Source organism: Doryrhamphus excisus, chromosome 19 (genome assembly GCF_030265055.1).
Source record: "Doryrhamphus excisus isolate RoL2022-K1 chromosome 19, RoL_Dexc_1.0, whole genome shotgun sequence".
In the NCBI taxonomy this organism is placed as follows: Eukaryota; Metazoa; Chordata; class Actinopteri; order Syngnathiformes; family Syngnathidae; genus Doryrhamphus; species Doryrhamphus excisus.
In genome coordinates, this window is record NC_080484.1 from 10,415,705 (window position 1) to 10,441,692 (window position 25,988).

A 25,988-nucleotide genomic window follows, 5' to 3' on the forward strand; every position below is an offset into this window, starting at 1 on the left:
TGGCGTTTCTTCTCCTCTGTAGTCTTAACCTCGGTGAACTGACCCACTTTGACAAACAACTTGGCCTGCTGGCGTTAGCCTCATGGTAAAACAAAACACTTGACAGTCTGGATGTCCAAGACATCATCACTAAACATTCCTGAAATGAAAAAAAAAACAGTCTGGTTGTGTTTGCACCATTTCTGGTTGTATCGCAAATTGAGATACGTACGCTGAAATTCCCGGCCTTAGTCGTAACCCCAGCAAAAAAAAAATGGAGATCTACTGTAATTCATCAGCATTATTTTCCGCCTGCAAGCCCTCATCAGAAATGACCCATTCACAAGCGAGTCTTGGCAAGCCTTTGGGATTCCACCTGAAGCAACGACCGTCTCGTGTAATAAACAAGCACTACAAGAGTCTACAAGTGAAGATCTATGATCAAATGCCAGTTCAACATCATATTTCATAATGTGTGAGTGACAGGAAAAACTGATGTGTTTGCCCTGAATATAAGTCTTCTTGAGACTCAATCTTAGGCTATGTTCACACAGATTTTTGGCTCATGCAGTACGTACGTATATACGTATATATATATAGTTCACTCAAGTCTGGGCACAGTGAGGGGAAACTACCACTGTAGCTACAGAGCCGATATTATCCATTATATATATATATATATATATATATATAATTTATTTGATATTATATGATAAATTGGTCAATTTGTATAAAATTGCATACAGGTTGAAATGTTATTCATTATGGGAGCATCAGAACTCCTAACTATCGGAAGCCTAATGATTTGCATTTCAACCTACAATTCTAGAGAAAATATGATCCAAAACTAAGAATTATCCAGAACCTGAACACCTCTGTCTTTCATTTCTACCTTTTATTAGCAGTAACAATAAGTTCCACTGAATACCACTGAAGAAGAGAACTGATAAACTTGTACCAGTGATGTTTTTAACGAACAATCACAAGTACAACTTCTAGACTACATACATCTTTCAAGACCAGAGTCTCTTGTAACGGATTTTGTTTCTTTAAAAAAAAAAGCACCGCAATGACAATTAATTAGTTCTAAAGGTTCTGCATATGTAGCTTGAGAGTATTTGAGTATTTTCGTGCCATCAGCATCCCTCCAAAATCCATCCAACCTATAAAACTCCTGGGAAACTGTCCGAGTATGATACTTGCTAATCCATAGGTCCCGTTCATGGAGGGGATGTTTATTTACCCCCTTTGTTTCCATGCTAACATGAAGACATACGGGAAAGAACACATTAGGGGCCAGGCAGGAAGTGGATAGGGATCTCTGAGCGCCTCTATCATCGAGTCTAAACAGGGGCAATGCTGTGTTTTACTTGAACAAAGACACAGACGTCGCCGTGTTAATGAGTGGCCTAGCTGACGCATCCTGCTAAAGAAAAACAAAGTTCAAATAGAACGCTCACCAAAAGATGATCCTTATTTATGTACCCCGCATCAACGGCATGAAAGTCAGCTATGTGAACCACAAGTTCGTCCATGTCCAAGATAAGCAACTTAACCAGAGAGCATTTTTGGAGAAAGGGAGCGTTATGGAGATCCAAGTCACTAGACCAGGAAAGCCTGCTGATCATATTCTTTTCCTAAATTACAGTTAAGAGACAGTCCATTTTCCTTGAAGGAATCGACTCCGGAAATGTTCAGTCTATTGAAAGCCATCCATTTGTGCTCGTGGGTGGAGTTTATTTACACAGTCCAAGGTTGCGGTCAAGGAAAAATGCCAGCATAAAGGTGCGCATTCTTATAGCAGCATAAAACTATGACTGGGGTTTTTGAAAGAGAACTGGGAGGTGATTCTATTGGAGAAAGGGACAATAACCGGAGATGGGTAGGTGTTGCTCAGACCAAATTGCATCACCATCTTCCTGTACCCTTTAAAAGACTTTGGCCTTTCATTTTAAAGGCCGCATCCCTCAAGAGAGCAACTTTCTAAATGCCTCGCCATTGACAGATTTATAACATTGATTGCGACCTTCTTAATAGCGAACAGGGATATGGCGTTAAAGCACATTCTCTCTGTGTTCTTTACAGTCAATTTTAGTAAGGGGGATGAAGCAAAATCCATAAAGCGTGGGTTGATGTAGATCCTTTGGTGAGAACCTCAATGAGGTGTTGTCTGACCCGTGTTCCCTCCGATGTTTTCCCCCTCCTCTTCTCTAGATTTTGCTGCCAAACTTTGCAAAGTGGCGGGACAGCTGCAGGCTCTCAAATTCAACTCTCCTCCTCTTCATTCCCCTCATCCCTCTTCCTTTTCGCCCAAATCCACATCCTCGTTTCGGCTCGGGGCCCAGTCTGCTCTGTCTCTGCAACGCTCGCTTTCGATTGCCTGATTTTATCCACCGAGGATGAGCCTGTTTCCGATTATCTCGAGGTGATTTACAGTATGTGACTGTATAGACAATATATTTATCCCAAAGGCCACACAGAGAGCGAACCCTCAACCAGATGCATCACAGTTTCCACTGTAATGACGTTGATGTGTCTGTAGTCATTAAAATGAACGCTTCACAAAATCAGCGACAAAACCACATGGTTGCCTTCAAAAACAAGCGTACCCGGATCACTGGAATACAAACTAAGGTGAGACCAACAAGTTCGCAAAAAACATGTGCAAGTAATAACCAAAACATCGCGTCATGCAATATCAGAATCTGCAGGTCACCCTTACACACATTCTTTGGGTGACCGTTTGTAGTTTTATCACAGACTTGTAACTTCCTGCCCTTCCCTACTTACTCTGCAGCACCTTTGGAGGGGAGCCATCGGCCACGGAGGAAACGTGACACATCGTGACATCGTAATAAAAATGTTCAATGTGTTGGCAGCCGTGTATGCCTCATAAACATGACATCAGTGTGAGTACAATTTGCATGGGGGAAATGTCCTTGTACATTTTTAGGAAGTGACCCACAGAGATTTTAGGAGATTAAAAGGAAAGATTTGACAGCAAACCTTGTTGTAACACCACAACATTTACCATAGAACTGGAAATGGCATGTGGCAGAACTTGGTTTTCTTTATCAATTCATTCCAAAAGGTTAAACTAAACACAAAAAGTGGGAAAACCGAGTCAATTCCTACCATAGGAAACAAGTCCAATTAGTCCATATCACATGCATAAAACAATGCATGACAAATAGGTGGATGAATTGGTGTGGATTCGAATCCAAGTGTTTCTCACCTTCTTTATCAAATTGATGGCACAGGTAGCCTTCTTTGGCCCCATGGCAGGTTATTTAGCAGTCACACTCAATTAAAAAAAATACACCGACATAGCAAAGCGTAGGGCGCTTTCCTTCAACTTGGTGGTACCACACAGTGCAGGGCAAATGGACTCATTTGTTATGATCAATTAAGTACAAAATCAAGGTTTGACTTATGCCCTGGTTGCTAAGTACAATATGGCAGCCATAATAAAATGTGATTCAAACCTATCCACTGTCATTTACCTTTATATACCGCTGGCGGTGGGAGTGATGTCATGGTGCCTCCATAATATGATACACAATATAGGACCATTTCCCATAAAACAGCTCTTTACTTTGACCGGTTATTAAACAAAACTAAATAGCTGATTTTATTTCACGTAATTTCTGCTTTGGAGTCATCCCGTGTTCTCTTCTCCTCTGTGGTGTAATCACATGAACTCAATTTAAGAAAAGGTGACTGGTGAGGAGCGATTGCAACATGCATGTGTACTGTTGACAAATACATTGAGGTTGTCAGTTATATTATATCTCTGGGAAATATGTGCTCTTGCCTGAAATGGCTTGTGTTCGAGTTTAGAGGTTGTACTGTACTTAGTTTGTCTCCGTGTGGTCCCGCTGTGTAGAATGCATGAACAGGGCCTTCAGTGGCAGCACCCTGTGCATTCCTTGATACGTTTGTGTGCAGCTAAGCAACCAAAGAGGTGCCCCACTACCCTACATCCATGTGAAAAGGGCACCCCAACTACACTGCATTCACTTCAAATCCCTTTGGACAACGATTGTGTGCTCGGGTTTCCTTGCCTTTGAGACTTGTTGTAAAGCTTAAATATACTTGGAATCTCATCTGTGCTATGCATTCGGGTGAGCAAAAGTTTACCATGTCAAGCTCTTGGGATACTCGTCTTTTGCGTAGCTCCTCCATGCGGTCGCTGACGTCACTGAAGCAGGTGTTGTAATACTCAGAGTACTCCTGAGCAAGGTCATCTATGTTGCCCAGTGAACCATCCTGTAGAAAAGAAGAGGGGAAACCGTTAAGCCAATAGAAGAACCTGTTATCATTGTCCAACATTCCAAGGTATATCGAACCAGAAACAGTGTACATAATCCCATTAAAAAGTGTTTAACTCTGGCTTTGTGCGTAGCTTAAACTGTTTCAACCAACCCCAACAAAAGAAGCCCACCTTGCATTGTTCCAACTGTACAATCACTGCACATAGACTCTAAACAAAACTGGCAACCTAAAAATACATTTCAATAAAAGGTCTGCATTATTTGGACATTCACTCCGTCTTATCAGGTCAATGCGAACCAGACTGTGATTTGGTCAGATGCCCTTTCCCTGCCCAGTCGTTTACTGAACCCAAAACCCAAACACACACTTCCGCTTGCAGTAGCTCAGTTCCTGTCTTTGTGTAGCGGACATGCATTACTTACACTGAAGAACCTAGCTTCACATTCTGCAGTTTTTTGCTCAGTTATACTCAGTCAAAATGTAGGCCGCCCTTGACTGATGAATATTCATCAGTGTGGATCTAATCCGTGCCAGGCAGACAACTAGCATTGAGTCGGGACCGAACAGTCTCTCTCAGACTTTCTAAACCGAACTACCTATGCGGATGCCAGGCCACACATGAATGGATCACTGTGACTGAGGTCTTCTTTCGGGATGAAAACACACATTAGCATGCAGGAGATTCACACACACAACCAAAGCAAGCGGGGAGAGTTTGACTGCAACAACGCTAACAAACACACATGTTCCCTCTCAAGCGTCCAGTTGGGCTGGAAGCGATCCAGCATCCCATTCCCAGCATATGAGTAAAGCTGCTCTGTCTAAACATGAAATCAGCTAAGAGAGAATCCCAGTGGGAGCACTCCCTGAAAGGTTTTCCTCTTCTTAGTAAACACAACTGTGAGCATGATTTAATCTTTAATCACCTACAACATGCATGCAGTAAACAAACAGCAGCGATTCTCGAATCTGCAGGAGACAGGCTGTGCCTTCAACCACCCTGAAGGCACAGTTTTGATTGACAATGCCTCGGGGAGGCTACGCATGTGCATTTAACTTGAGCCCACGTGTCTGCGTCCAGATAACTGAGATTCCACCGGTGGAATTACCTCATAGTGGGGGTTCTAAGACAGCTGACCTTTGGGGAAAAATGAGGGAAGAATTTCTGGGGATTGACATCAAGCAACGTGCTTGGTCTGTAGGTACCAGAGTGTGGCTGGAAGAGCAAGATCCCATAATCCAGGCAATGATAAAACATCTGCACCGTGACATGGGAAGGTCGTTTATATAGATAAATAACTATAAGACCCTGTGAAGATACAAATGCTGTGAAACCATAGCGCAAGCACCAGAAAGCGCAACTTGCATGATGTAATTGCACCTCCACCCTGAATGGAAGGGAGGGATTGACTCCCAATATTGACTTGGAACAATAAAAAAAAACCAACACCCCAAGAAGAAGCATGTTGTAAGAATGTGTGTGTCATGTGCTTTAGAAAGCAGGGCGGGGTCAGACTGCAAAAATAATTAGCTGCATGACAAGTAACAAAACTGCCAAATGTTTAGCTAGCTGCTAAAAGGCAAATTTACTTGCAAACTAGCAAAAAAGCCAGTTAGCCTCAAATTTACTTCTTCTAAACTTAAGAAGCTATGTATATGTTTTGACTAATAATAGACCAAAGTCTACCCCAAAACAGCCGTCATAAGCAAACAGTAATATTGTGAGGGACGACGGTAATCACTGTTAATGCCGCCATAGAAATAAATATGGATATTGGTTTTGCTCTCATACTGCAGCAGAATGGAAAAGTCAAAGGCTGAGTCTCCTCTCCTCGCTTAATCAATTAGCCGTGGAATTCCTGACATACCATTCCGGCAACCACATCGACTCAGCCTCTGCAGACCGCTTGCCTCTACGCATCAAACAGCGTCATTTTGATAAAAATCAAGATGTTTAAGAAGCCCTGATTTACATCTCGTAGTAGATTACAGCTCATTGAGCAGTCCAGCCTGTTGTACTGAGTTACTTTTGGATGCAGTTTCAGTACAAGATACTGTAAAATCGCACTGAATACCCAATTATGTCATTTACACATCGATCCACGGCACAAAGCTTTCCGACAGAGTTAGCTTCCCTTATACGTCATCATCGCTAAGCTAATGCTAAAGTGACATAGATCAGTGGCTTGTGGTCAATCCTTTACGCTCACATACCTGACAGTGCCATCCCGGGGCTCGCTGAAAGTCGGTATCCACGGCATTGTTACCCAACTGCCTTTTTCGGTAAAGAACAATAGTTAAAGCTTAAAGAGGAGACAAGTTATCTTATGTAATGCCAGAACGTCAGAGCCTAGCGCTCGTTTTCACATGCTACGCAACTCCAGGACAGGATCAGCCAGTTTAAATTACCACCAGCTGACTTTGTATTGTGCTGTATTGTAGTAATGTTTTGTTAGGAGGCGGATTATCTGTACAGGTTGAGTCATGGATACATGCTAATAACTACTAAGGTGTTCCTGAGCATTGCAACTGGACTAAGCTTTCTCTTCAGAACTTTTCCCCAAGGGACGGATAAAGTACTATAAAAATATTGACAGTGAAATCATAAAATGATAGAAATCAACAAAGGGGAAGACAGTTTAGGAAGGTGAGGCCAGGGGCCACATCACAGTCCTTTTTGGGGGGGCTTCCTGAGGATATCCGTGCAGCAAACAGCAAACCGTAAAGGACGCTTGCAGGAACTGAGTGGTCATGATGAGTCTGGTATGGGAGGGGCAGTTTTCAGGAAATGAGCTGGCTTAGCGACCGTACCATGTTGGCATCCTTCTGTTGGTTAAAGTGTAGACTTCGTATATTTCGATATGGTATGTATGCATTTCTGTTTTTTGTTGGGTGGCATGTAGGTGGAAGTGACCTGATGCCAAGTGTCAACATGGAGAATGTCTCTTGACTAGATAGGAATTCAGACATTCAACCCAACCGCCATAGAAACATAAATCAAAGGTTAACTATACTGAATGGTTCTGTGGCAAAACAATCTTGACCAGTTGGTGGAACATATTGTCAAAGGTAAATAAAGCCTATAAGCTTAGCAGGGTTACATATCAGATGACTCGACTACCTTGCCCAGCAAATCCCAGACATAATCAATAATGTTGTCTCGAGAGTGCAAGCATATCCTGAGGCTTTACGCTGTCTTTTCAAATGCGTTGGGGAAAAACACTACCGCCTACATGATATGTAATACCACCCAACTTTTTAAAAACACCCTATGGGCAAATACTGTTATTCACAAGGCCTCGGCTGAAGAGAACCTTTGACATAATTGTATGAGAGGTTCTGGTTTCAATAACTTAGGTGTCAAGCATCTACGTTGCTGATTCAGATCTAACCGTGAAGCACAGTAGCAACTTAACCGTACTGTATTTGTCCTAAAAGCATACACTTAACTTTTTCCTTTTTTTGTTTGAAGTCCAAATGATTAGATGTAAAGAGACACCGACAATGTATCTGTTAGCTGTAGGGCTTGACAGAGGGGGATTCAAAGAGAATGGAAAGATAAGATGCAGAGCAAAGCAAGCGTGAAGATGGTTATCAGATTTGGTGGCTTATCTCCACAAATATGAAGGTTGGTGGGGTGAAGACCAGGACTAAATACATTTGTAACAGTGTTAAGTTGGGTCAACAAGATTGGTGCTGAACGAAAAGTTAAAAGGAGGTTTCTGAGCAGACCCAAGTGGAAGTTAATGGTGTTAAATCAATTGTGTTTATGGAGCATTTAAAGATTGTCAGCAAACCTAGCTGACGAAAGGTATGTTTACAATAATGGATTTCAAGCGCTTCAAGCACTTTGGGTATCTTGAAAGATACCCAAAGCGCTTTATAGGGATTCACTCACTTATGGTGGTAAAATACAACCGTAGGGCTTGCCTCTGCGTGCATCACCAAACATTCACTCACATTTGAGGACACCACAGCAGTGACTGGGATGGAAAACGCTGTGTTCAAATCAGCCAACCCTTCCATTTCTGGACAGTCTGCCAGTCATCTTTACATGACAATAACAGCGGTAAAACCTATTTTTAAGTGCATTTTAAGAGCATTTTGAGTTATAATTTCCATTGACCCACAATACTGATAGTAATATGCACACCAGACCACAACAGTCCAAAAAAGATTTTAAAATAACCTCTATGGGATATGTTGTACATTAAACATACACTTTGCATAAGACATGACATGCTGGCTCATGCCTACATTGAAATTAACGCATTTTTGTTCCGTGTCTGCTTCTGTTTAAAGTGTGAATGCATTTTTCAAAAAGACACTGAAGCACACACCCTGAGCAATCATTTAAAACTCACTCATATTATTAATTCTTTGTAACCAGTCCGACCTTTAAAGAACGATCCCAACAGAAGCCAATTTGCATCTTGCAACAATAATCCCTTACAAAAAGGATAGTTTCTGTTGTATTTGTGTGTTTGAGCTAGCAGAGAGAGAAAGAGGGGGGGGGGGGGGGGGGGGGGACGTCAAAGATGAGCACATCCTTTGCAGACATTTGCCTCTGCAGCAATAAATCTGGATAAATTGGCCGGCTGGGAGCCAGGTCTCCCACCCCGTGTCAGAGGGCAGGAGAGCCTCCTCCTTTTCCTTCTCTAAGAACACAAACACACACTGCATTTACACACCATTCACATCTTCGGAGCCAGACCAAACCAAATTAACACCTCTGGTTTTTACACAGACCGGAAGTGACTGCAAACACATTTGGTCAGCATATCAAATGGATGCTATGGGCAGTAAAAGCAAAGGGCCCAAACAATAGAGTTGTGTTTTAGAGTTAATATTAACAGATTAAATCACTATTGCTCCATATTTTACGGCTACAGCTACTTCCAATTAGGACCCTTTATGTAGTGCACTTTACATTTACAACCACATGTTTAGGATCTACAAGAAGGAAAAGTTGTTTTTAATGAGCATCCACCTTTTTTTTAACCTACAGGCATGTTTCTTAAAAAAATTCCAGAAAGAGCATTACTTCAAGTCCTGCTTATGATTTTGATAGTTTAAAGGGTGAATAAGGTTCACCAGTAGAACACGAGTCAAGAAAAATCCAACCAACATCACCTAAATCAACTAAATATCACCAAGACTTCCACATGTAATGAAAGTGAACAAGGATAGCTACAGTGGAAACACTACTAACAGTTCCAAAATGCTACATACCTTCACTCAATCATCTCAGAATTAATAAACTGCAAGCATAACACCAATTTTAGAGGCCACAGCCTTGCATGCTTCACATACAGTAAACCATGGGTGTCCAAGCTGTGGCCAGGGGGCCATTATAGCCTGCAGCTGCTTTTTTATTGCAGCTCAGCACATCTAAAACGAAGAAAAACAGCAGAAAAATTGGGGTAAAAAGAAGAGTCATTTTCAAAGAATAAAGAGATAAAATAAATAGGCGTAACATTTATAATATTCTCTTTAAAAAAGGAAAAAACATCTCGGTTGGTTTAAATTTAAAAAATGTAAATCATTCTTTCATTTTTCAGTATGCGGCCCTTGGCATTCAAAGTTAGGACACCCCTGATATAAACAGGCCATATGAGAAACAACACACAACAATTAGCATAGAGAATTGGACCAAGACCAGTTTTGGGTTATTGGGTTTAAACTATTGCAAGTCTACACTAAGTTTTCTGTGGCCCACTAGTGGCCCACACACTGCAGTTTGAGAAACCCTGCCTGACAGGTAAAACAAAACAAAAATACGATAAAACATATATTATGTTCAATATAATATATCTCCATGCTACAGGTTTTGGCAAGTAAGTACATAAAGACAAATAATGCTAACTAGAGTGGACACAACAAACTTTTGGTACATACCATTATACCATCACCTCAAAATGGAGGGGGGGTTCCATGGACGAGCTGAAAGCTAAACACCTGAAACCACGAGTTTTAAAAAGACTTCTTTACGTCATTTGCATTCTATAAGAACTCTCACAAAAAAAGCAACGATTTAACTTTGAGGAAGGACGGTGAAAAATCACACACACTTGCGAGTCGACCCACCCCCACCCCGCACTTAAAACCTACCAGCATCCCCATCATGTCGCTCCAAAGCTGGGAGAAGCTGTCGGAACCAGCAGCGTTGTCTCCCCGGGGGGGCTCCACTGATTCGTTGTTTTCCATCGAGGGGGACAAAATGAGCAGTATGCGGTAAAAGTTGAGGACCCCCCAAAACGTCAAAAAGGTTCCAGGCTTGTGTCCTTATTTTATATGGAATTAACATACCGGTGAAACACTCCGAGGTAACATGGTACAGTCCAACGAGTGGCGCGTGAGTGTCGACTCATTGACATGGCGACAAAATGGACCCCCTCCGGAATACGTTGCGTCCAACTTATTAAATTAAAAAAAGAAAACATTTGTTGAAAACAAGTGTCGTGATGATCTTACAATCCAGAAGTTCAACATATTTGATGATCTTCGCAATGCAACGTCGACTAGTGTCAAAAAAAGTGTCAAAACTATCAGAGCGATGCTTGGAAAGTTTAAAACAGCAAGAGAGAGCGCGAGAGAGAGAGAGACCTAATCCTCCCCCATTTCTTCTCCTCCCCCTTTCACACTCATGCAACAAAATATCACAGCACTCGACACACACGCACACACATCTTGTGTAGAAACACAATGGGAACAGGGGGAGGAAGCCACGCCCCCTCGCACAAACACCTGGACACTCCATTAGGTACACTTGCCTGCAAGTCAATGACATTCAATGCAAGATGTCTTACTCACTATTATTCACCGTGTTTAGCAAATAAACATTCAGTCAAGCTTGGGGGCAGCACGAAAACGATATTAGCAGTTCCCAATTATCATGGCTTTAAAAGTGTTGGATTTGATTTAAGGAGCTTCGTTGCTGCAGGGAAGGAAGCGCGGTAATTAGTTGTCATGCTAATTCGGAGGCGTGGGAAGCTCAGGTCACACATGTCTCTTATATATCATATCAAGGCACATTTATGCATGCAAAGATGAATAAAAGGAACAACCAGATTGCAATAAATAAATGGACCAACACACTTTTGACCCATTGATGAACTGCTGATCCCAATTAGATGCCAAAAGAAGAAATACAGCAAGGTGGGTACTAGGGTTCGGGCTATTTGAGCCAATTAGTTCTTTATAAATAGTAAGATGCATTAGATTGTATGTGTATTGTAAAGAGCCTATGCAGCTTGAGTGGTTAATCAGCCCTGTTGCCATGCTCTGTGACCTGCTAAGTGGCTATTTATGTATGACCTCCAGTACAAGGGGTCACTATCACTAGCAGGGGAGGTCTCACTCTGCTCTACTTTAGCATCATTATCTCTGCGGACTTAGAGACCACCATACTTTATACTTCCTATACATCCGTGTATGCATATGTGTACGTAACACTCCTGAAACATTGCACACAAAAGGGTGAATATTAACCAAAACATGCACTCCGACAGTGTTGACAAAATACACCACATGGTGGCGCTGTTATTAAACCCCATAAGTTGGATTCACTCAACTTGTCATACAGCTGAATGCGCTCTACACACAAAACCCACTATATCTTTAGGGCAGGGGTCAAATTAGGCCCGCGGGTCAAATGTGGCCCACAGGACACTAGTTTAATGTTAGTGCGGCCCGCGCAAGTTTGATATGGATGCTGTATGGTATCATGTACCCAGAAAAAACTATTACGTTTGATTCATGTTCATGTTAAAGGTTAAATAACTGTTAATAGTTATTCTCCCTATCCGTGTGGAAGTGGTAAGTTTTTGGCTATTTAAGTTCAAAGGAAATAACTTGAAGACTACCGTTCAGGTCGCTAGCTCTCTCGCTAACGAGTTAGCATGTGTCTCAAGACCCTGCAGTTGCGCAATATGTTGTAAATAAAAAGAGAATAAATGTGACTATAGTCGTGTTTTGTCATGTCTACAGGGCTCTAATAATGCTTTGTTCATTTTAATCTGAAAAAAATAATTTGTCTACCCACCAACTATATGTGGTTTCTTAAGTTTTTATTATTTGGTGTTTTATTATTATTATTATTATATTTATTTATTACTGATTGATTGATTTTCTTTATTCTTGATTTGTTTATTTATTTTTCATCTTATTTGGTGTAGAAAAATAAAAATGAAGATATTTGAGAACAGTGGAATGTTTTATCAGAGCTTTTCTTGTAGAAAATCGGAACAAAAGCAAAGTTTATTCATTTTTCTGTTTTTAATAAATGCATTTTTAATTTATTTTTTTGGGAAAACCTGATGCGGCCCAGCCTCGCCCAGACCCTAGTTCCAGTGGCCCCCAAGTAAATTGAGTTTGAGACCCCTGCTTTAGGGTGTTTTGTCAAATCACCGCAAAGTTTGGTAACACACCTTTAGGGGACTGACAAGCAAGTGTATGTCAAATTTGAGCAAGTTAGGTTGAAAAATATGACCGCCATCAAACAAAACATCTCTGTAAGGTCACTGAGACTGAACAACTAATTGTCCATATGTCATTGACCATTTGTCTAATGATTACACAACTTGGAGAATATCAGTGTTACATGAATGCCAGCATGTATTAATGAGCATTTTCAGCACAACCCATAGGGGGCGCCAAAAATGTCATTTACACATGACAGTAGCTGTGGAAAAATCACATAACTTGGGGACAAGTTTGCAAACCATTACATCTGGCCATCTGGTCATCAAGTTTGTGGTGTCCTGTCCTGTAAGACACCACCCTCGACCACCTTTCACACACACACACACGCATACAAAAGACAGTGTGACCCGGCATGCAGAGAGGTTAAACTGTTAATTGAGGTTGACTCAGTGGTGTTTGTTTGATGATTGTTCACTGTCAGGCTGAGCACACATGGAGGTGTCACGTTGTCAGACGAGAGGAAATTACAAATGAACTGCTGGCTTTTTAACTGGATGCTAATTACGTAAACACTAATGGCGATGAACGAACAGACTGTTATGCGATGCAGCAAACAAAATAAATTCAATTTGGATTCTTTTAAAAGTTAGACTATCCCCTATTAAATGCATTGACTGCTAATTTAAGGTGGAGAAAGGATGCACTCCTGATTGGCGATAATGTTTGTTGCTTAGCTTCATGGCATAAGATTTGATGATTCCTGCATGGATACTGGAAAGAATGTGCGGGTAAACTTTTTTTTTCCCCCTCTCCCTCATCTGCGTCTTCTGTGATGATACTTTGAAATGTGCCTCCATGTTGTAGATCGACTCAGACAGGGAGGCAACCTCAGTTAGACTGGCATGTGTCACAAGACCGACAGCTGTTGGCACTATGGTGAAATGGAGCTGTCGACAAGAAATGCTCGCCAAGAGACGGCGGCGGTGGCTTCTTTTAGATTTACCGTGCACTGTATTTAAAAAAAAAATATATATATATATTTGCAATTCCAACAAAGCCCAAGCCCAATAGCTGCCCCACAGAACACACGCACTGTGCATCGTGGTGCCCCATTTTACACAAGAGCCGCATTCTCTGCAAATGTGCATAGGTTGTACAACGCCGCTATGAGGCACCGAGCACCAAGTAAGCCAGGGACAGTAGAGGGGGGGAAAATAAATAAATACTCTGACACCGTGCTCCTTGCCATAACGATTTGGTGTTGTGTAATGGTACAGCTGCTGCCTTCTAAAGCAGAGGGCATTGGTTCTATTCCAGACCGGAACATTTTTTATTGACCTGTTTTAAATGTGTTATTTTGCACTGAAAATAATTTGTGGGACTTTTTAACATGAAAAAGTAGCAAATGTGTCCCGTTATACGCATGATGGTGGTTTTATACCTCTTTGAAATCCACTGCAGATAGGGATTACTATGATACGCAATAATAGATCAGCCTATATACGATGTTGCTGCAGTCACACTCTCCGATACAACAACACTGAAAAGTACGACTTTAGTAGTAATCCATGCCTCTGTTAGCTGAATGGTAATTGAAGGTCCCTTTCACGGTCTTTTGTGTTAGCCACACCGCTAATACGAAAACAAAGCATATTTCAGCTAAGCCCTGCATTCTCACATTCTCCGTGCAGCACACGCCTCTGTGGCCATGTGCTCGCTGATTGTGTTACACTATTGTGAGAGGCCCGAGATACCAGAGTGTTTTCATCATCGGCAGCAGGGACAGATGTTTCGGGTTGGAAGAGTATAATTTCTGGGACCATTTTGTTTGGATTTAACCAAATATCCCATAGAAAATAATAACGGAAATAGAAATAAAATGTTCCAGGGTCATGTTGATACCGTCATAAAACGAATGAACTCGGCAGACCACACAGCAAGCAACATTTAAACATATGGAAGAGTCATACAAGTGTAAAAATAAGTTAACCACCATTAATATTAAGATTCAAGCACTGAAATCTCAACTTCAATGTCAAAGATTTAAGACAAAACTGACCAGGGGTCTCAAACGTACGGCTTGCGGACCGAACAATTATTATTATATTATAGAATATTTAATGTCCTGTGGAAAACGTGAGCCCTGCAAGAAATGCTCCGAGGCACTTTAGCTTGTTTAAAAGGAAGAGGCTCTCACGGTTAGCTTGTCACACAGTGAAAGACGAGACACGAGACAGACCACTACCTAAAAATCATGAGGGTGAACACTAAAACGGTTAAGTAAACAAGCAGGACTACTACTACTACGACAACTGTTAGCTCTGATCCTGTATAACTTTAGTAACTTTCACAAAACAAGTGCCGCAAGGCATGCTAGGAAGCCGGAAACATTCCTAAGCTGTGTAAGAAGGAGGTCTTTGGCAGCAAGGAGTATGTACTTTATGTACTGTAGTATGCTTATGTCATGTAACTTCCTATGTTATATAAATAATTGGGGAAAAAGCCAAAGAAAAAACTAAATGTAAAGTTATTTGATGCAAGTTTGTGGAATTTAGAAGCATATTTTTTTTTCCTTGAGGTGTGCTGGATGACAGACGTTGTCCCGTGTTTTGTATTTGTTGATGTGACATGTGCAGAAAGCGAAGTGCAGTGTTGGTGACACAGTGGATGACACTCTTTGCTTGCTCGCTTGCTTTTGCAGCTGTGTTGGCGTCAGGAAGGATGGCAGTGCCGGGCTAACAGCTACCGCCAGTGTGTTATACGTTCATCTGTTCTGGTCACTCATGAGGTCATGGTCAAATGAGGTCACGTCCTCGGGATAAGGGGTCCACTTTGAATGTAAAGCCTTGTAATGTGCACTCACTCATGATGCCACTTTGAAAGTAACAGGAGATTTCTTTGGTCTTTCAGTGTACTTTCCATTCTCTGAGGCCTTTTGCTGCCATTCTGGCACAGTGACACCCCCTGCTGGTGACATGTACACTTGCAGGCAGTGTCTCCAAACTTATAACTGGTAGTGCAAGTCCAACTTATTGTTTTCTGTGGGGAAACCTTTATTTTGAAAACACAGTATTTGCTCATACTACTGAATGACAGCATCACCAAGTATTTGACAGGTACTCTGTTTTCAAAACAAAGCTTTCCCATAGAAAATAATGGACATAAGTTGTAAACACCTTTATTATAACACCGTTGTTAACTGTTTTTTGCTTGCATTTATTATAAATATTTGAATATATATATGAATACAACTATAAGGCATTCAGAAGACTCACTTATATGTTGCGGTGATATGTAGTACCCTACACTGATCACTAGGTGTCAGTAATGTCACACTGATGAGACAGGCAGGAAGTACTGTACAGAAACCGTAAGTAAAGAAGGAATACGTAGAAACTCATGTGTAAAACTATATTATGTCTTATTTACTCTTATTATGTCTACTATATTGGGTAATATGAATGTATAGATTACTAATAGGGGTCTATAGGGCTCTAATGTTAAAAAAACATTTTCAGAACAGGTTTACAAAGATAAAATTACAAAAATATTCCATTATTCTAGAAATTCATTTATCACGGTCAGGTCTAATTAATCTAATTAATTACAATAAACGAGGGATGACTGCCGTACAAATCATTGCTCTGTTGAGCAACATGTTTTGGAAGCTGTGTTTGTTAGCAACAGCATTTGTCTATTAGCACAATAAGAAAAAAACATTAATTTTCCAGAAAAGAGACAGACAGCGTCATGTGTGAGCCAGAAGAGTCCACATCATTCCTGGCATGGACAACACATCCTGTACACACACACAGAAAGGAAGTGCACTCACACACTCAATGCAGGATCGGTGATTTAAAGCAGGCTGTAAATCTCATCTAAAAATACCTTTAACCCACATTGATAACTAGTTTGGTCAAGCGCATTTCTTCACCCTGCATTGCTAGAGGCAATGTGCGCAAACATGGCCGACTTTCGCTTCTAAATGAGACGTTATGCACAAACCGAGGTCCGCCGCCGGCTGCTCTGCGGCGTAGGGCCTCTGTAATTAGTGGCAGCCTTCACGCAGCCGTCATATATTACGCACACAGGCGGCAAACACATGATATGTCACACACGCCGCAGTGGACATAAATAATCTTCAGCTCCAAGACTGCAGATGGAGCTCTAGACACGACAAACACTCACTGGCCACAACATTAGGTACACCTGCGTTCTCTAGTGCAATTCAATATGATATATGGCATGTAAAGGAATGTTACTTTCACAATTTGATTTCCATTTGCACCAAAATTTGGTGACACAATTTCCAGGAAATCATTTCATTTTGTCTTGGCAACAGCATCTTTCATGCACATTCTGAACGATTTGTACTGGAATGGTCATATGGTTAGTCAAGATAGTGCATGACATGCTGCGTGTTGCAATGAAGAATTGCCAAATGCATAAATGTTCATCTTTATTCAGTATTTTGTCTTGACAACAGCATCTTTCATGCGCATTCTGAGTGATTTGTATTGGAATGGTCACATGGTTAGTCAAGATAGTGCATGACATGCTGCGTGTTGCAAAAAAGAATTGCCAAATGCATAAATGTATATCTTTAGTCAGGATTTTGTCTTGACAACAGCATCTTTCATGCACATTCTAAGTCATTTGTATTGGAATGGTCATAGGATTAGTCAGAATAGCACATGATATGCTGCTTACTGCAATGCCGAACTGCCGAATGCATAAATTTACATCTTTATTCAGGATTTAGTCTTGGCAACAGCATCTTTCATGCACATTCTAAGCCATTTGTATTGGAATGGTCATATGATTAGTCAGGATAGTACATGGCATGCTGCTTGTTGTAATGCTGAACTGCCCACTGCATAAATGTGCATCTTTATTGAGCATTACATGTCTTGGGAACAGCATCTTTCATTGCACGTGGTGTTCTTTAAGGCCCAGCTGACTTTGTGTCTTTAATGATGGTAAGTCACATTTCAATTGTCAGCCCCTAAAGCAATTGGCTCCAAAAGCCAACAATATTTCAGCCATATTAATAAATGGAAGCGTTCCTAAATATGAACAAACCGTGTCTCTGCCAGCAGAAACTCAATCAATCAGTCTGCCACTCACTTTTACATGAAACTCAACCACAAAACACCAAAACAAAGTGCAAGCTCAGCTGGACAACTCCACTTTTACAGGAATTTACACCCCCACGCTGCAACTTCAGGCCAGACCGTCCTGCTTACACTGACAAAATATGAACCCAGTGGCAGCATTGCGCCGCAAAAAAAAAAACACTAAACCAAACAAATGTTGTACATTTTCCTAATTGCTTGGCAACGACAGGCTAGATGAGAGCTTTTGGGCTTTATCTGTGCAAATGACGTCTTCTTCCACGACGCCTGCGCCCTACTCCAGTGTTTGTTTGTGCATCCTGAACACAATATGGATTAATTAGCCTCAGTGTTTCACAGCCAATTAAAGCACCAACCTCTGCTGTGTTCCAATGTACAATTTTCTAGTCTTCAGCAGCAAGACAACTTCAACAATATTCAGCATTTCTGTCATAAACAAATATGAAATAAACAGCTGTGCACGAAAATACAGGAATTATGTCATGTATTTAGCGGCTGAGGCTCATATTTGGAAAATTGGGGCAAAATCATTGTTGATTCATCATGCAGGGAAGCAAGTGAGGCAAGTGGACGACTTGGTTGCAACCAGCAGAGGCGCTGTGGATTTGGTCTCAACTAGAACAACATGACGGCAGGTATGGGATGTTGAGCTACAGTACCAGACAACAACATGAATGCAGGTCTTTGAATCAGACGTTGACCTTAGCATTGCAACAGGAGTCATCCAACAACATCAACATCCAATTAGACATCTTGTAAAAATAATGATCAAATAATGACTTGTCTTCATAGGAAAATGTAGGCTAATGCCCATTCCTATTAGTTACTTTAATTTCAAACACTTTAGTTTGTTGTAGAAACCAAAGATTTACCACTTCCACACACAATGGGAGAACAACTTTTTTCCACTCCTGCAATAGGCAAGGTAATGTCTCATCAACGTAACATTAATAAACAGAATACTACACATGACTTGTCTGTCAATATTTTTTGAGAAATAATAGGCTATAGTCGACGGCGATACAGTGATCATATATAACTTACTTCTTGAAAAACCTCAATAGAGCAAGGTTGTTCGAAGGAGGGACGACTGTACATACTTTCCCCCAGATTCCCTCATATATTTTTTTTGTTATGTATGTGCTTGAATCACTTTTGGTAGTAAACGTTTATTACGACCAATCCTGCTCCTAGGGAATTGACAGTGGATTTATTATTGTTTCATTTGTTCTAATGCCAATTCTATTTCCTCTGCAAATACACTTAAGAAAATAATATTTTTGAGAACACTTGAATTTGTAGCTTATGTTTGGTCAACCATCATCAATCATCATCAGAAATGTCTTTTTAAGGTTCTATAGTCAAGGACTACAAATATAGAATGACAGCCCAGACACAATTAGACAAAAAAAGACTTCCGTAGGTTGACTGTCCAAGGCCAGGCAATGTTTTTATACGTCTTTGCAAAGAAACAATCAATACTGACTGAAAGACAAAGACTTCACTCAGCCCACAGAGGGTCAACGTAACGTCATTCTTCGTGAAAGCAGTCAGGCCAAGCGAAACGTTGTTTAGTTCCAGAGTCTGGCTGGAGTCATAACTTCAAGCAGACGCCCGCTTGGTGTGTTTATGTGCAATCGGGAAAAAGTGGCACATGTGCTGGTTTACAGGTTTATTACTGGTGGCTGTGATGTCATGGCAAAATGGAAGCTGTCAAGCCCAGAACAAAAACTTGAAGATGGATGGGTTTGTGGGCCAGAGGGCTTGACTTGGGGGGGTGGCAAGGGTGAATGGATTTTATAGTCCACAGCTGAAGCAACAGCTCCCCCTGGGGCAAAGCATAGAAAACACACTCCATTTGGCCTTCAACCCCCCCCTAAAGACTTTAGGCTTGACCAACCATGATTGAAAGACATAGAGCAGTTATACACTAATACAGAGAGCAAGAATTCAATTTGGTGTAAAAGCACATGACCTCCTACCACACGCGCTCTGCTTTCACTTTGGCATTTTTATGTGTTTACCAGCCTGTACTTTTACAGCAGCCATTAAACACCCACCTTTGAGTGAGATGTTAATGTCGGGGAAAAAAAAAAACAATCATGCAATGCAGGCTCCCCGTCTTTTAACACTTCACCAGACTCCATAACTTATCCCGGTGCACACATGAGTACGACTGTTGACACCCACATGAATACAAATTAAGGGCACTCTAGATTTGTGCCCATGGATGCAGAATACTTTGCCCTCCATGACAGCAAAATAGAACACAAACTAAACTTTGCAGGATCACTGGAGTTCCACTCTAGTGGTGTCAGAAGTGGGATCAACGCTTGGGTGCCCGGGTATGGGTGAAGCGTTCAAATGTTTGGAATAGGGCACCAATAAGAGATATTGCCTAAGAGCCTGGGGCTTTTGGTGTACATGCTACTCCTTCACTGTTCTGAAACAAAATATATCAGAAGTTTGATGGTTCCTCGTTATTTTCCTAGTTGAGAGGACTCATGGGAAAACATGAGCCCTGTACAATATATCCCAGATATGAGTGAGAAACTGGTTGAGGGTACTCCTTAATAGGGTTGTGTGACAAAACTGGTGTCAGAAGTGGGATTCGGTCAGTTGGGAGGAACCTTGGAACCGATCCACACCACAGATATGTGGCAGTTCCTTCAACCTCGTGTCTCAGTTTTCCCTCATATACTTTATCAACATTTCACGGTAATCCGTTACAAGAATGGTGTCAGAAGTGGGATGATTCTCCATTACTTCATCATTACTCCATTACTTCTTCCATTTTTGGGCCTTGCCAAGACCCTCAATGGCGGTTGGTGAGGTTCCCCCCACACTGTAAAAGCGCAGATGAAGCTACCTGAATAAAATGCGTGGTCAATTTCCCCCACCCCTTAGACCAGAAAAGTGTAGTTTCAGCAAATTGAAGTATTTAGTTCAAAGTATTTTGTTTTAATTAAATATTTTTCCCTTATCTTGTATTTATTTTTTAAGATGATTTTTATGTTTAAGACTACAGCACAATAATAATGATTTTTTTAATGTAATGTAAGGAAACAACATGACCGGCAATCATTGGTAACATTATACTGTAGTCACGGGACCGACAGCGCTTTGTCGTTTAAAAAAATGGAGGTTTAGGCGCTCAGGGCATTTTTACTTGTCAGTACTTATACAGAGTGTGAGAAAGTCGGCGCTGGCTGCTGCGTTCGGAGACCTGAGACATTTCCCAATGTGCTGAGGTCATCCCCTTAAAGTCCAATAGTCGTTCATCACTCCTGCCTTTGACAAGACACTATGATGTATGTGAACACACCGTAAGGTCATACTTGATCTTTTGTCGTGCACTGCCGCTCTAAAGGAGGTTTTTATTTGTTTATTGACTAATTACCCGAATGCTGTTTACGCCTGTAGCCATTCCTGTTTGCCAATGGCTGTGCTGAGCCGGGAAGCAGCAGAGCCAGCAGTAATCAGAAGTATTTTGTTGCCACACAAAGAGCCCCCCCGTCCCCCCACCACCAATAATAGCTGTAATCCAGTCTTTTCAATGTGATGCAGGCACAGAAAGACGCATGGCGAGACAACATGTGACTGCACAGAAGCAGCGTTTTGCTTCTCTCTATGCGTTCGAGGGCTAAACCCCGAGGCACATGTGCATCCTTGAACATTGTTAGTGAAGACACGGATGAATAAATGACGAACTCTTGAGAAATAATAGTGGAAAAAAAAGTATGCACTCCATACTACTCCACAAACTACTGTATACATTTTGTCTATTGTGTGGAATTTAGAAATCAGATGATGCTGGAGGGGAAAAAGTATGCGCTCCCTGGGGAAAAAAAAAATTGAGAAATATGTTTCTGTCCATTGTGTGGAAATTTTAAATAGTTAAAAAAAACAACATATGAGAGGGAACAACATATTTAGTAATAATGTTGACCAAAAAGTATGCGCTCCCTCGGAAAAAAAAGATATGTGATCTGTCCATGGTGTGGAAATTTTAAATAGATTAAAAACATATGATGGAGGAATAACACATTTAGTAATAGTATTGATCAAAAAGTATGTGCTCCCAGGAATTTTTTTTTTGAGAAATATGTTTTTTATCCGTTGTGTGGAAATTAGCAGCCTGCAGTTTGAGCATCACAAACCTTATTAGAGCCCTCTAGACATAAAATAACACCCCTATAGTCACCTTTACACAAATATTAGCCCACATAGTAATCAACTTTGACTTAGAAAGTCAAATAAAGCTTTAAAAAAAAATATGTGGCGGCGCTGAGGGTGGAATTAAACCCGGGTCTCGTAGGTGTGAGGTCTGTGCGCTAACCACTCATCCGCCGTGCAGCCCACATATCAGTCAGTTTGTCATTTTCAGGTCTTCGAAATTTTAAATAGTTTAAAACCATATGAGGGAGGAACAACACATTTAGTAATAATATTGACCAAAAACAATGCGCTCCCTGGAAAAAAAATAAAGAAAATATTACTATAAATTCTGTCCATGATGTTAATTTTTAAAATTATTTAAAAATAAACAATAACATAGCAAGAGCGAGTCTTGAGAAATAATGGACAAAAAGTATGCACTCTCTGGAAAAAAATAAAGAAAATATTACTATAAAATCTGTCCATTTTGTCAATTTTTTAAATTATTTAAAAATAAACAATGACATAGCAAGAGCGAGTCTCGAGAAATAATAGACAAAAAAGTATGCACTACCTGAGAAAAAAAAAAAGATTTAGGGAAATATGTTTTCTGTCCATTGCGTGAAAATGTTAAATTGTTAGTACAATTGATGAGGCACAGATTTAGAAATATTATTGACAAAAAGTATGTACTCCCTGGAAAAAAGATTCAAGAAAAGATGACTTACAAACTAGAAATGTGGAATTTCTAAATGTTTTGAAAATAAATGATGAAGTAGCAGGAACAAGCCTTGAGAAATAACAGTGGGCAGAAAAAGTATGCACTTCTTAGACCAAGAAAAGATGCTGGAAATTGTTCTAAAAGACAATGATGGAGGAGGAACAAGTTTAGTAATAATACTGACCTATAAAGTATTTGCTCCCTAGGGGAAAAAAAATGGAGAAATTGACTATTGATTAATGGCATCTTGATGCAACTGATCCAAAATGGTAGGTACTACCAGCCGTCTCGACTGGTTTAGACACTGTGACGTCAGCTATGGGAAGTTGAAACAGGGGTTCCGAACAAATCTTTGTACCAATTTGTGCAATTTCAGGATAAACATCCTGTAATCATGTAAAAACTTGACTATTCAGAAGTGAAAGGACAATCGTCTCCACCGTTTCAGACTACGCCAACAGTAGTCATTGCTAAAGCTCGCACACGCCCCGGCTGACTGTAAATCAAAGCGATGTTGGCTTGTTCCAGCCAGGAGAAGGAGCAGCTGCACTGACAGCAGGACACCACGGAATTACACCGTTCTTGCACATATGGCACAACTGCACCGCCAAACAATTCCTCACGGAGAACTGGAGAAAATGTTTCATCGCTGCCACCGCCTCAATCTCCAGACAGATGCAAAGACCGTCCACTTTACCTCGCCTTTCACTTCACGGCTAATGAAGGCAGCACACACACACACACACCTGTTCCCACACTCTGTCCTGTCTGTACGGATGGATGAACAAGCACAGGAGTGGACGTGCAGGTCTGGTTAAGTGTTGCAAGAGGAACTGGTGTGCATACTTTTACTAAGGCGGCACAGGAACAGTCAATACTCAACTGGTGGTTCGGATAAGTGAGCCATTGGTTGATATCCCATAATATTATCATGAACATAACTTTCTACACCACTATGTACATCTGTGTAATACTTGCTTTTATAGTCAGTATAATTACTCCAGACCCCATTTACTGTGCAATATCTGATCAACCTCCATGTGCAATATTAAGGCTCTAAATGCAATATACTAAATTCTATGTGAAGTATTCCCATAATGCCTCATATTAACTCACTAGCAAGATCTCAGTGTATACGTAGACTGGTCATATATCTCATCTCGTTTCATATTACCTACATACTGTATTGTATATAACTCTGGGAAAAAACTGTTGATTTTGTTAATACTTAGGTTGTTAATATTGTTTATTTTTCTATATTGTGTATTTTGTACTGCTTAGCTGATTCTGTGCTCTTGCTGCTGTGCAATGCAAATTTCCCCACTGAGGGACGAATAAAGGCATATCTTATCTTATCTTATCTTAACAGACACCGGAAGCAGGCTGAGTAGAATTAGTAGGATTTTCGACAAAAATAAACAGTAATTAAGACAGTAATTAGTGGAAAATAAATTAATCTATCACCCTGACCCATAACCAGAATCATATTGAAACAAATATTGTCTTTTTCCCCACAAACAAACAGTAATCCATAACAAATAATAATAATATTTCTGCCAATATACATAGTAGTTCATATTTGTGACATCATGGTCAGCAGACTTTATTCCCAACTGTACTTACTGTATGTCCCCCGTGGTGTTGCTGTGTGGGGCTAAACTAAGTATGCCTTAGGGGGGGGGGGGGTAAACAATGATTTGCCTAACTGAATGAGGCAGGTGTGAAAACACCTTGGACGTGTCTGGTGTGTGTGTGTGTTTCCTCTCGTGTATCCATAAGGACATTGTTCTTGCAAGAAGAAAAAAAAAAGTTCCCCACTGAGGGAACTGCAGCTTGAGCAAATTCCCCCCCTCTTTCCTTATCCCATCCGCTCCCTTGTTCCCAGTCAGCTGGTGGGCTGATCCAGATGTGAGTAAGGGTGGGATGGGGGGGCACAAATCTCCTCTGCTGGTGACAGACTTCATTGTGAGAGACTTTTTGGACATACGCAGACACACAAACAATGATGTGAAGCAAACAATGGAGTCCCTTTGGACAACAAGGCACGATTGTGTGTGTGTGTGTGTGTGCTGTGTGTGTGTGGCAACAAAGACAATCAATGAACATCTTGCAAGAGGGGTCAATAGAAAACTAAAAGCACCAGCGCCATATTTACTGTATAATCCTGACACAAGCTGTCATAGAATGGCACATAAAGAGCAGAATGCCATGACTCAGCAAAAAAAAAAAAAGCATGTACTTAAGTTACACATGAGCCCAGCATCTACCAACAGCACAACTTTCCATTTATTCGGCAGCTCAAAACTCACCGAGAAGTGGAACTCCACTTGTTCACCCGCTCGACGCTCCGTGCGGATTCCGACCCTGACGGGAGCAACAAGTAGCGGAACAATGCATGTGTGCTGGAGCGCAACAAAGCTCAGCGAGCAGGACAGAGAGGTTCAGTCATCATCGTCATCAGCGCTGAGGCTCACATGGGATGGGGGGGGGGGGGGGGGGGGATAGGGGCTGTACTGTACTGTAGGAGAGTTTGTATTTAGTAGAGTGGGAGGGGCCCTTCATTGCTCACCCTCCTGTGAAAAAAAAATGCTATGCAAGTCTGTTTTACAATGGAACTCATACACCCTTTATTTCTAGTCTACTCCTCGTACAAGTGGAAAAAGAAGCTCAACACTCTTGCACTGTTAGGATTAAGTTAAACCAAAAGTTTTATATGCAGAGGTCTTGTTTGATGTCATGCATAATGGGGAACTATTTGGCAACATTTCAAATTCAATGGATTAGAGGCTTTTTTTGTAAATTGTACTTAACATTGGACAAATGGTTTCCCCCATATTCTATAATAATGATCATTTGAAAAGTGTGTAACTTGAGAAAAATTATTTTAATAAAAATTCCAGCATTCCACCTATCTTAATTTTGAATTGTGTTTTCTTTTTTTGTGCGAACTTCGAGGTGTCAAATTCCCTCCAATTTTAGAATGAGCTCCAGTTTTTTTGTTTTTGGTGGCTTGCATGTGTATTTCCTCTAAACACAGATCGCGTGTGTGATGTCACAGCATACCATGAAATGTAAAACTTCGGTTACTGGCGTCCATACCCAAACACATAATCCGATTTTTCTCCAAATCCAAACTTTTGCCGGAGGTTTTGAAAACCTTAGTTTTTAGTACCAAATATCTACGGCCTTGGTTGACTTGTTTGTATTTGTCTTGAGAGGACATGTTTTACTCAACTATTTATTCAATATTACACTTTTATTGTTTTGTTTTGGAGGAAATTTTGGTCAAATTCCAA

At 40.9% G+C, this 25,988-nt stretch overlaps 1 protein-coding gene across 6 annotated transcripts in view; it reads right to left on the reverse strand.

Moving 5' to 3' along the window:
- Positions 1 to 25,988, reverse strand: part of sash1a (SAM and SH3 domain containing 1a) — a 188,156-nt gene that overhangs the window by 33,014 nt on the left and 129,154 nt on the right. For 2 of the 6 annotated variants that reach the window (XM_058057371.1, XM_058057369.1), the window contains exon 5: positions 4,120 to 4,248. In XM_058057371.1, the coding sequence (XP_057913354.1) occupies positions 4,120 to 4,248 (129 nt within the window). Of the gene's footprint in view, positions 1 to 4,119; positions 4,249 to 6,468; positions 6,916 to 10,365; positions 10,952 to 25,001; positions 25,146 to 25,988 lie in introns of those variants that run through there. The other 4 variants (XM_058057372.1, XM_058057370.1, XM_058057374.1 and 1 more) reach the window with 4 other exon arrangements.